Source organism: Ranitomeya imitator, chromosome 9, assembly GCF_032444005.1.
Source record: "Ranitomeya imitator isolate aRanImi1 chromosome 9, aRanImi1.pri, whole genome shotgun sequence".
Taxonomy (NCBI): domain Eukaryota; kingdom Metazoa; phylum Chordata; class Amphibia; order Anura; family Dendrobatidae; genus Ranitomeya; species Ranitomeya imitator.
In genome coordinates this window covers 57,137,552-57,149,807 of record NC_091290.1, presented here as the reverse complement: position 1 = coordinate 57,149,807, position 12,256 = coordinate 57,137,552, and the positions used below count along the sequence as shown (strand labels likewise).

Here is a 12,256-nt window from a genome sequence, read left to right as displayed (position 1 = left end):
AGAGTGTTTTTTCTACCTGCTGAACAGTCAGGGCAACACTGTCCTGGCACCATGATAGGATGAGGACAGGTTTCCACGCAATCTGTCTTCTTACACACGATAGAGCCTTCTGCCTAGAACAAAGCAAGAGAATTGAGTGTATGTGGTGAACGGCAGTCAGAAGGAGGGGAGAACAAAAAAGACCCCTATGTGTTGAACATTATGATTTGCCAGGCATCCTTTTTGGAGGTACACCCTCTTAAAGTTCTTAAACTTGCTGAATTTTTGTGCAGACTTGATTTATTTATACTGTGCAGACTATATTAATATATGATGCCAGCTGATTTTCCCATGCTGAAGAGTTCATCTGAGTTCATGCCGCCAGGGGGAGCAGCTTCGGTGACGGCACGGCTGGTTACCGAATGTCCGTTCCCTGCATTTCATTCATTTCCCAGTTGTTTACAGCTGGGAGCGGCCGCATTAGCACTGCTCCCGGTTGTAAAATGTAAATGCCCTCAAATATGGATTACTGCGTGGGACTTGACTGTACGGCAGACAGGTATGGGATATTGTTGCTTTTTTATTTGGATTTTTTTTACAGAAGAACGAGGGCTTCGCTTGGATTGAGAGTGTAATATAGATGTTAACCCCTTCATGACCAGGGGATTTTTCGTTTTTCCGTGTTCGTTTTTCGCTCCCCTCCTTCCCAGAGCCATAACTTTTTTATTTTTCTGTCAATTTGGCCATGTGAGGGCTTATTTTTTGCGGGACGAGTTGTACTTTTGAACGACATCATTGGTTTTAGCATGTCGTGTACTAGAAAACGGGAAAAAAATTCCAAGTGCGGTGAAATTGCAAAAAAAGTGCAATCCCACACTTGTTTTTTGTTTGGCTTTTTTGCTAGGTTCACTAAATGCTAAAACTGACCTGCCATTATGATTCTCCAGGTCAGTACGAGTTCATAGACACCTACCATGACTAGGTTATTTTTTATCTAAGTGGTGAAAAAAAATTCCAAACTTTGCTAAAAAAAAAAAAAAAAAATTGCGCCATTTTCCGATACTCGTAGCGTCTCCATTTTTCATGATCTGGGGTCGGTTGAGGGCTTATTTTTTGCCGAGATGACATTTTTAATGATAGCATTTCGGTGCAGATATGTTCTTTTGATCGCCCGTTATTGCATTTTAATGCAATGTCGCGGCGACCAAAAAAACGTAATTCTGGCGTTCCGAATTTTTTTCCCGCTACGCTGTTTAGCGATCAGGTTAATACTTTTTTTTAATTGATAGATCGGGCGATTCTGAGCGCGGCGATACCAAATATGCGTAGATTTGATATTTTTTTTATTGATTTATTTTGATTGGGGCGAAAGGGGGGTGATTTAAACTTTTATGTTTTTTTTATTTTTTTCACATTTTTTTAAACTTTTTTTTTTAACTTTTGCCATGCTTCAATAGCCTCCATGGGAGGCTAGAAGCAGGCACAACGCGATCGGCTCTGCTACATAGCAGCGATCTGCTGATCGCTGCTATGTAGCAGAAATGGAGGTGTGCTGTGAGCGCCGACCACAGGGTGGCGCTCACAGCCACCGGTCATCAGTAACCATAGAGGTCTCTAGGACCTCTATGGTTACCATTCACAAGCATCGCCGACCCCCGATCATGTGACGGGGGTCGGCGATGACGTCATTTCCGGCCGCCCGGCCGGAAGCGGTAGTTAAATGCCGCTGTCTGCGTTTGACAGCGGCATTTAACTAGTTAATAGGTGCGGGCAGATCGCAATTCTGCCCGCGCCTATTACGGGCACATGTCAGCTGTTCAAAACAGCTGACATGTCCCGGCTTTGAGGCGGGCTCACCGCGGAGCCCTGCATCAAAGCAGAGGAGCCGGCATCGGACGGTATAGTACGTCCGATGCCGGTAAGGGGTTAAAACCTGTGTGTTTAATTATTTCATTAAAAGACTTTATTCTTAATGTGTGTGTATTTTTAACCCTTTCAGACTATTGGATTAATAATGGATAGGTGTCATATTAACACCTCTCCATTATTAACCAGGCTTAATATCACCTTACAATAGCAAGATGACATTAACCCCTTATTACCCAGTATGCCAATGCTACAGGGCAGTGGGAAGAGAGAGGCTAAGTGCCGGAATAGGCGCATCTTACTGATGCGCCTTTTCTGGGGTGGCTGGGGGCAGATGTTTTCAGTCAGGGGCGCAATAACCATGGTCCCTCTTTGGGCTATTAATATCTGCCCTCAGTCACTGGCTTTCCCTCTCTGGCAGAGAAAATTGCGCGGGAGCCCACTCCAGTTTTGTCCGTGGATTAATCCTTTAATTTAACACGGCTCCCAAATATTACACACACACACTACTAACATTATTAGGGAGGAATATATAAAAATATAACAGATATGCAGTGGTTTACTGTATGTAAACCATGTCTCATATCCAGAAAGGCCGTACTGGGGGCCCACGGCACGTAAAGGGAGGCCGCCATGACGGGGTTACGTGGGACCTGGGGAGCTGGAGCAGTTAGAAGGGATACGGTGGTAAGGGGTTAACTGGGAACTTGAGGGGTGGCTTTAGGGGCATTTTTTGAAAATAAGGGGTGGAACTAGGAGACTGTGGGGAGGGGGCACATAAAAAGGGGCACGCTCCTCACGCAGGCATCCATTTTAGGTGCCTGCGTGACAAGTGAGGAATCTCTGTCACACTTACCAGAATGGACGTTGAAGCGATCCTCCAGCGTCTCCAGACGGCAGCCAGCTCCCAGGGGACAGATTGGCTGAATGCATCCGTTAACAGCCTTCTCCAGGGGACATCGGGAGCACCATCGCAGGCACCGCAGGACGGGCGCCGGCCGCGGAGGACTAGGCCTCCGGCGCGCCTAAGCCCGGACATCATCCCCAGGGCCCGGCGCCGAAATAGGAGCCCCTCTGCGGACCCTCCGGTAAGCAGCGCTGTTCCCTCCACCTCACAGCGCGGCGCCGGGAGGAATCCTCCAGTGCGGCGGGGCCTACAACGGGGGGTGGATCCTTCCTCCCCTCCTTCAGTGTCCGGGCGACGTGGGGCGGCAGGAGCAGGAGCCGGTACGGCGGCCGCCAGCATGCCCGCTGGCGCCGCTCAGCGTGGGAGGCAGCGACAGCCGAGGAGACGGGGGTCAGGTGCGGTGGCCCCTCAGCGCCGAGGATTATGCGGGCGGCAGTCGGCTGGCCCTGGCATCAGCGTGCGGCCTTCTGCAGTGCACAGCTCTGGAGTCTTCAACGCAGCAGCGCCCTCTGCTGGTGGTGGCCTGGATATTGCAAGTTCTGCGCCCTCTGCTGGTGTTGGCCGGGATTTTCCTGCAGCTGCGCCCTCTGCTGGTGATGGCCGGGATTTTCCTGGATCTGCGCCCTCTGCTGGTGATGGCCGGAACTTTCCTGGATCTGCGTCCTCTGCTGGTGGTGGCGGAAATTTTCCGGATTCCGGCAGGCGACATTCCGTCGCTTCGGTACGCAGTGCCGGGGACGTATCCGTGGCAAGGAGCCGCACATCTTCCATCGGGCGGCAGGATGCTGGCTCGGCCTTTTCCCTTTCCGCAGCACCAGGGCAGTCGACGGCATCACCGAGTCGCCAGGACACGGATACGGCCGCCAGGAGTTCGGCGGGCAACATCGCGGATCAAGCCGGTCGGGATGCAGGACACCTTCGGCTGGGAGCTGGATCTTCGGCTGCTGGGCTCACAGCACCCAGGCAGCTAGGTGAGAACATTTTCCCTATCTTTAATTTGCCAGGCATAGTTTCCCCTGAAGCTAGGAATAGTGACATTACTTCGGGAGTTGCTAGCGGGGGTATGGGTTTAATCCTTAGAGGTTTAGGGGAGCTAGCGGGCTTGTGGGGGTCCGGTCTTAGCAGGGGGTCTTTGCCGTCAGCTGCTTGGTTGGGAAATACGGGGTCGTTTGAGGGGTCTAGACAGTTGTCTGAAGTTACGGGTACATCCAGCAGTGCGGGTCCTGCGGCAGACACGGGGAGCTCATCAAGGGAGAAGGACGGAACAGCACCAGGGCCTGGGTCAGGAATTGATGCACCAGGTGAGGGAGCTTTGCAGGATAAGGAAAAGGAGGATGTACCGCAACTAGACGATGCGGCTAGGGGGGAGGTCTATGTCTGCTTCGAGGGCCCGTTAGGGGCACATTTAAAACAAGAGGTTAGGGAAAAAATCTGGAAAGGGGAGTACATAGAAATATTTTCTCTTTTACCCCTAGAGAGATTTAATTTGGATAGACCTAGAAGGGAGGACTCTAAAAAAGAAGATGAGGAGAAACGGAGATATAGGCTGATTCCCAGATCATTTTCAAATTGGCTGCAAGCTTTCGCTATTATGGCTAGCGTAATCGGGGAGAAGGCCCCGGAAAATTGCTCGGCATTATTTTGTTACTTAGATGCCATAGGGGAGGCTTACAGGACCTATGGGGGACAGGGTTGGTTACGCTATGACGAACAGTTTCGTCAGCGTAAGGCTTTTAGGCCAAGTATCAGGTGGGATCACAAGGACATAGCGTTGTGGATGAGAGTTATGGTCCCGTCCCGTTTAGGTCAGACTAGCCAGCCTTTTCACGGGGGCGCCGGGAGTTCAGGGCAGTCAGGACACTCGGCGGCTTTGCAGAAGGGACTGTGTTTCGCCTTCAATGATGGCATATGCAGATTCGGGAGCAAGTGTAAATATAGGCACGAGTGTTCAACCTGCGGGGGGGTGCATAGCGCTTCAAAATGTTTCAGGGGTAACAGGCAAAAAGTTGGAGATTCAGCTGACAAAAGGGGTGACTCCGGTGCAGTGGGTCATGATGGAGGCCTTTCTAAGTAGATACCCTGATAGGTCAGCTGCAGTTTTATTGCGCGACGGTTTTAAGGAGGGTTTCAAAATCCCTTATGTTGAGCAGGATGTTAGTTTAAAAAGAAAAAATTTGAAATCGGCGTTACAATTCCCGGAGGTCGTGTCGGAGAAGTTGAATAAGGAAGTTGCTCTGGGAAGAATGGCAGGCCCGTTTGTCGCCCCTCCGATTGCAAATCTGAGGGTGTCACCTCTTGGCGTGGTCCCTAAGAAAGAACCTAATAAATTTAGGTTAATCCATCACCTGTCATTTCCGAAGGGATCTTCGGTTAATGATGGTATTGATCCCGAGTTGAGTTCGGTGTCGTACTTATCATTCGATTCAGCGATGGAGTGGGTTAGAGCATGTGGAAAGGGGGCTAAGCTGGCTAAGACCGACATCGAAGCGGCCTTTCGTTTGTTGCCAGTTCATCCTGACAGTTTGCATTTATTGGGTTGTTTTTGGGATGGCGGCTTCTTTGTTGATCGTTGTCTTCCCATGGGTTGCTCGATTTCATGTGCTTACTTTGAGGCCTTCAGCACGTTCCTAGAATGGGTGGTGAAAGATGTGTCTGGGATACGCTCATGTTCGCACTATCTGGATGACTTTCTGTTTATAGGGCCAGCGGAATCAGCAGATTGTTCGATTTTGTTGCATACAATGGAGAGTGTGACAAAAAACTTCGGGGTGCCTTTGGCGGAGGATAAAACAGTTGGTCCGGTGACAGTGTTGAGCTTCCTAGGCATTGAAATCGACACGGTAGCAATGGAATGTAGGCTACCTGCAGACAAGGTTACCGCGTTGCGCCAAGATGTGGTTAATACGATTGGTTTGAAGAAGATAAATTTGCACAGTTTGCAATCGTTGTTAGGGAAACTGAACTTTGCATGTAGGATCATGCCGATGGGTCGAGCGTTCTGCCGCCGCCTATCCTTGGCAACAGTAGGGGTAAAGTCCCCTTTGCATTTCATCAGGATAAAGAAAGAGTTTCGGGACGATTTGAAGATGTGGGCGGATTTTCTGGACGAGTACAATGGCAGATCTCTGTGGATTCAGCCGGTGGCAGATGCTACCTCCTTGGGCATTTTGGTGCATGTCGTTGAAATGAGTGGCTTTGGTCTGTTCTTTCATGGTAGCTGGTCAGCAGCGGCTTGGCCGGAAGAATGGAAGGAGGAGGGGTTAACAAACAACCGGCTACTGTTGCATTTGTTCCCCAGGGTAGTTGCGTTGGCCCTGTGGGGTGACAAATTGAGGAATTTGAAGATTTCTTTTCATTGTGAGCATGTTGGAACGGTGACGGCGGTAAACTCGTTGTCAGCGGCTACGCCTGCAGTAGTGAAGGTCTTGCAGCACTTGGTTTTCCTGGGTCTTAAGTTTAACTTATGGATTGTATCTGAAGTTAGCTTGTCAGCGCCTGATCCAATAGTTGTTGCTCTTTCTCAATTTCAGTGGCAGCTTTTCCGGGATTTGGCACCACAGGCGGAGAGCGCGGGCCGGGATTGTCCAGTGGAGTTGTGGAACCTGCCGCGAGGGCCGTAACAGAGTTATTTACCAAATCGCTCGCGGATTCATCTTGGTCTCATTATAATCAGGCTTGGAGCTTGTGGGAATCCTGGATGTCAAGTATGGACCAGGATATGGAGGAGGAGTATGGTTTGTTGTTGTTCTTAGGTCATCATTGGGAGGCAGGTTGGTCTGTGACACGTTTGAATAAGTTTCTGGCGGGGCTAGCCTTCAACCTTAAATGGAGGGGGGGTAAGGATATAACGAAATCCTTCTTGGTTCGGCAAGTTGTTCGGGGTTGGAAGAAAGGCTGGAAGGCTTCGGACGGTCGCCGACCCGTATCTTATGAGGTGCTCTCAGCCATTGAGCGGAAGTTGCAAGAGGTGTGTTTTTCCGAATGGGAAGTGGTTCTGTTCCGTGCAGCCTTTTCTTTGGCCTTCTTTGGGGCATTTCGGTTAGGTGAGTTGGTTAGCCCGTCCGTTAGTAAAAAAGGTATTTTGTTAAGAGAAAACGTGGATGTCGAAGGGAATAAGGTGGTAGTGTTTATTAAGGCTTCCAAAACGGACGTGTATGGGAAAGGGTGCAAAGTGGTGTTGTTCAATGTTGAAGGATCCCCGGTGTGCCCGGTGGCATCCGTGAAGAAGTACATGGCAAAGGGCGGGGTGTTAGACGAGCCATTCTTGGTGCACGAAAATGGGTCTTTCTTGTCCCGTTTTCAGTTTATTTCTGTTTTTAGGAAATGTTTGGCGGCAGCGGGCTTACCTGCAACACAATATAGTGGTCACTCCTTCAGGATCGGGGCAGCGACTGAGGCCGCTAGGTGGGGCCTTGGTGAGGATGTGGTTCGGAGAATTGGGAGGTGGGAATCTTCAAGATTCCAGTCGTATGTTCGCCCAAACCTATTGTGAGTTAGAAGCTGTGTTAAGTTAATTGTTTGTTGCCTTTCTTTCTGTGTTGCAGGGCCTGATCCGATGCTCGTCTGGATCATGGGGCATTCGTATGTTGTATGGGCTGCGTTGCGTGCTGCGGTTCGTCCGGACGGTCGTCAGTTGGGTCTTTCTCGAGAGACAGTGACTTTACGATGGATCGGTAAAAGGGGGATGGTGTGGAAGGAATGGTTACCTGAATTTCATCGTTTTGTTAGACTGGATAGAGTGCCGGAGATCGTGGTGATACATTTAGGGGGGAATGATTTGGCTAAACGGTCTTGTAGGGAGCTGATTAAGGATATCAAATTCGATATCCTGAGGTTCTGGGTCATGTTTCCAAAAGTGTTGTTGGTGTGGTCCGACATCATTCCCCGTAAAAGATGGAGAGGTGCTAGATCACACGAGGGGGTGAACAGGGCCCGGATTAAAATAAACAGGGCCATATCTCGGTTTATGGTGAGGAATGGCGCGTTGGCCGTGAGACATGTGGACTTGGAATCGGGTCAAGGAGCTTACTGGAGAGCTGATGGCGTGCACCTGAACGCGGTGGGTAATGATATGTGGTGTTTGGCTATCCGTAGTGGCATTGAATTAAGCTTGAAGGTGTGGAGGGACATGAATGGCTAAGGTGTCAGGCCATTCGTGTTCGTGGCGGGGGTGGAGGTCCTCGAAGTCGGTGGAAATGGTAAATCGTGGTTCAATGGGGTGGGGATCTTGAGAGGTCCTGGACACCCCATGAGAGAATTTAACAAGGCGCGGTACGGTTATTCCGCGTGAGGTGGATTTATGGACCCCTGGCATGGGGGTGGGTTCGGTGGACCAGGATTGGTTGTTATCTATCCCTGAGCTGGTGCTTTACGGCTGGGGGTAAGACTCATCCTGGGCTGAACATTGTGGAGTTTTTGGGATACTGAGTTTTTTATAACTTTGGGGCTTCGAGGACCGCCCCTCCTATTCTGGGTTGTCATAAAAGTTCTGTTATCTTTTATTTAATAAAATGGCTGCTGTGGCCAATTAAATCCAACATATGTCTCCGTCTGCTGTTTTGAGTACGTTAGAAGTTTATTCTTTAGATTGTTAAGAGATCTGTTTAAGGGGGTTGGGGTAATTTTTTCCAGGTCACGGAACTCACGTATACCCTATGTCAAGAAAGGCCGTACTGGGGGCCCACGGCACGTAAAGGGAGGCCGCCATGACAGGGTTACGTGGGACCTGGGGAGCTGGAGCAGTTAGAAGGGATACGGTGGTAAGGGGTTAACTGGGAACTTGAGGGGTGGCTTTAGGGGCATTTTTTGAAAATAAGGGGTGGAACTAGGGGACTGTGGGGAGGGGGCACATAAAAAGGGGCACGCTCCTCACGCAGGCATCCATTTTAGGTGCCTGCGTGACAAGTGAGGAATCTCCCGCCCACCCTCCCTTTTTTGGTTAGGGTAATGGGGGGGGTGAAGTCGGCATATGTGGGCTTTTGGAGTATTGTTTTAAGAGGCGTCTAAATGTATTTATTTTGTTATGTGAATGCTGTCAGGGTATTGTCACGGCAGTTGGCGGGGGTGGAGGTCCTCGAAGTCGGTGGAAATGGTAAATCGTGGTTCAATGGGGTGGGGATCTTGAGAGGTCCTGGACACCCCATGAGAGAATTTAACAAGGCGCGGTACGGTTATTCCGCGTGAGGTGGATTTATGGACCCCTGGCATGGGGGTGGGTTCGGTGGACCAGGATTGGTTGTTATCTATCCCTGAGCTGGTGCTTTACGGCTGGGGGTAAGACTCATCCTGGGCTGAACATTGTGGAGTTTTTGGGATACTGAGTTTTTTATAACTTTGGGGCTTCGAGGACTGCCCCTCCTATTCTGGGTTGTCATAAAAGTTCTGTTATCTTTTATTTAATAAAATGGCTGCTGTGGCCAATTAAATCCAACATATGTCTCTGTCTGCTGTTTTGAGTACGTTAGAAGTTTATTCTTTAGATTGTTAAGAGATCTGTTTAAGGGGGTTGGGGTAATTTTTTCCAGGTCACGGAACTCACGTATACCCTATGTCATGTCGGGTTCGGTAATGATTTTGCAAAAGCCAACAATTGAATTACCGGCTATTCTGCTATCTAACTCTGTATGAAATAATCAACCTAACAACAAAACTTCACACAAGGCCAATAAAACTCGATATAATCTTTATTTGAAAATTTTTTTTTGTAAAAGTGGGCAAAAACCACAAGCACAGGAAAAAAGAGGTGAGCAACCCAGGAAGTAACCCAAAAACAATGTGTATGTCTATGAATATAGTCAAACAACTTACAATCCAAACCTATATATATACACATAAAACCAAATTCAGGTGATCACTCCAGAGTCTTCCAGTACATCTTCTAAAACCAAGCCATGGTGGACTTTGAGGTATGTTTGGGATAATTACCCTCTTTGAATATTCCAAGATCGCATCTCACCACCTGTGCACTTGACCCAATCCCTTCCCACTTCATCGCAAACCTCGCCTAACCCATCTCTTCAACCTATCACCAGCAACTGGTGTTTTCCCCTCAAGCTTTAAACATGCCTCAAACACACCTATCCTCAAAAAGCTCTCTCTTGACCCATCCTCTCTATCGAGCCATCACCCTATATCACTTTTTCCCTATGCCTCAAAACTACTGGAACAACACGTCCTTCTTGAACTATCCTCTCATCTATCTTCCTGCTCCCTCTTTGACCACTTACAATCAGGCTTCCGGTCACACCACTCCACTGAAACTGCCCTAACTAAGGTCACCAATGACCTATTAACCGCCAAGAGCAAGCGACACTACTCTATCCTCCTCCTCCTGTACCTTTCCTTTGCCTTTGACACAGTGGACCATTCCCTATTACTAGAGACCCTCTCATTTGTTGGTATCACAGACTTGGCCCTATCCTGGATCTCGTCATACCTAACTGACCAGACATTCAGCGTCTCCCACTCACACACCACCTCCTCACCTCGCCACCTATCTGTCGGAGTCTCGCAAGGCTCAGTTCTAGGGCCCCTGCTCTTCTCCATTTACATTTTGGCCTGGGACAGTTCATAGAATCTCACGGTTTTCAGTATCATCTCTATGCTGACGACACACAGATCTAGATCTCTGGACCAGATATCACCACCCTACTAACCAGAATTCCTCAATGTCTATCCGCTATTTCATCCTTCTTCTCCGCTAGATTTCTAAAACTTAACATGGACAAAACAGAATTCATCATCTTTCCCCCATCTCATGCGACCCCCACAACGAACCTGTCCATTACAGTAAACAGCTGCCCACTCTCCCCAGTCCCGCAAGCTCGCTGTCTTGGGGTAATCCTTGACAATGATCTCTCCTTCAAACTGCATATCCAAAACCCTTTCCACTTCCTGCTGCCTTCAACTCAAAAATATTTCATGGATCCGTTCATTCCTAAACCAAGAATCTGCAAAAATCCTAGTCCATGCCCTCATCATCTCCCGCCTCGACTACTGTAACCTCCTGCTCTGTGACCTCCCCTCTAACACTCTCGCACCCCTCCAATATATTCTAAACTCAGCTGCCTGACTAATCTACCTGTCTCCCCGCTATTCCCTGGCCTCTACCGCAATATATCAGACTCTCACCTACATCGAAACCTTCAAAAAGAACCTGAAGACCTACCTCTTCCGGCAAGCCTACAACCTGCATTAGCCACCAATCGACTAAACCACTGCACGACCAGCTCTATCCTCACCTACTGTATCCTCACCCATCCCTTGTAGATTGTGAGCCCTCGCGGCTGTACCAGTTGTGACTTGTATTGTTCAAGATTATTGTACTTGTTTTTATTATGTATACCCCTCCTCACATGTAAAGCGCCATGGAATAAATGGCGCTATAATAATAAATAATAATAATAATATTCAATGACTCCCAAGCTTCAGCTTTTTCGCGGAAGGCATGACTTTTTCTCCTAGGATTTCCTGATTTGATTAATCCATCCTGCTCTACACGTCCTGTAGACTTTCAGTGCTATTGAAGTAAAGCATCACCCAGCCACTCCCATGCTTCACTGAAGTTAGGGTGCTCGTTTTAGCATATGCTTCATTCTTCCTCCTCTAGACATACCGATCCACAGCCCTGAAAATTTCTAGTTATTTTTAACACTCAATAAAACAGAATCCTCAAACTTCTATGGTTTATTCATATGGTTTTAAGCATAATCAAGTCAACTTTGTTTGTCCTTTTGTGTCAGTAGAGGCTAAAGGCCCCTTCACATTTAGCGACGCTGCAGCGATACCGACAACGATCCGAATCGCTGCAGCGTCGCTGTTTGGTCGCTGGAGAGCTGTCACACAGACCGCTCTCCAGCGACCAACGATGCCGGTAACCAGGGTAAACATCGGGTAACTAAGCGCAGGGCCGCGCTTAGTAACCCGATGTTTACCCTGGTTACCATGCTAAAAGTAAAAAAAAACAAACACTAGATACTTACCTACCGCTGTCTGTCCTCCAGCGCTGCGCTCTGCTTCTCTGCTCTCCTCCTGTACTGTCTGGGAGCCGGAAAGCAGAGCGGTGACGTCACCGCTCTGCTTTCCGGCTCACAGCCAGTACAGGAGGAGTGCAGAGCACAGCGCTGGAGGACAGACAGCGGTAGGTAAGTATCTAGTGTTTGTTTTTTTTACTTTTAGCATGGTAACCAGGGTAAACATCGGGTTACTAAGCGCGGCCCTGCGCTTAGTTACCCGATGTTTACCCTGGTTACCAGTGAAGACATCGCTGGATCGGTGTCACACACGCCGATCCAGCGATGTCTCCAGGGAGTCCAGTGACGAAATAAAGTTCTGGACTTTATTCAGCGACCAACGATCTCCCAGCAGGGGCCTGATCGTTGGTCGCTGTCACACAGAACGATTTCATTAACGATATCGTTGCTACATCACAAATAGCAACGATATCGTTAACAATATCGTTATGTGTGAAGGTACCTTTAGTCTAGGAGTCCGAGCATGCGCTTT

At 48.8% G+C, this 12,256-nt stretch overlaps 1 protein-coding gene across 1 annotated transcript in view; it reads right to left on the bottom strand.

Annotated features, from left to right (window-relative positions):
* The window catches only part of VWCE (von Willebrand factor C and EGF domains), a 152,136-nt gene that overhangs the window by 37,129 nt on the left and 102,751 nt on the right, over positions 1-12,256 (bottom strand). The window contains exon 18 of the mRNA XM_069740406.1: positions 17-113. Within this exon, the coding sequence (XP_069596507.1) occupies positions 17-113 (97 nt within the window). The remainder of the gene's footprint in view (positions 1-16; positions 114-12,256) is intronic.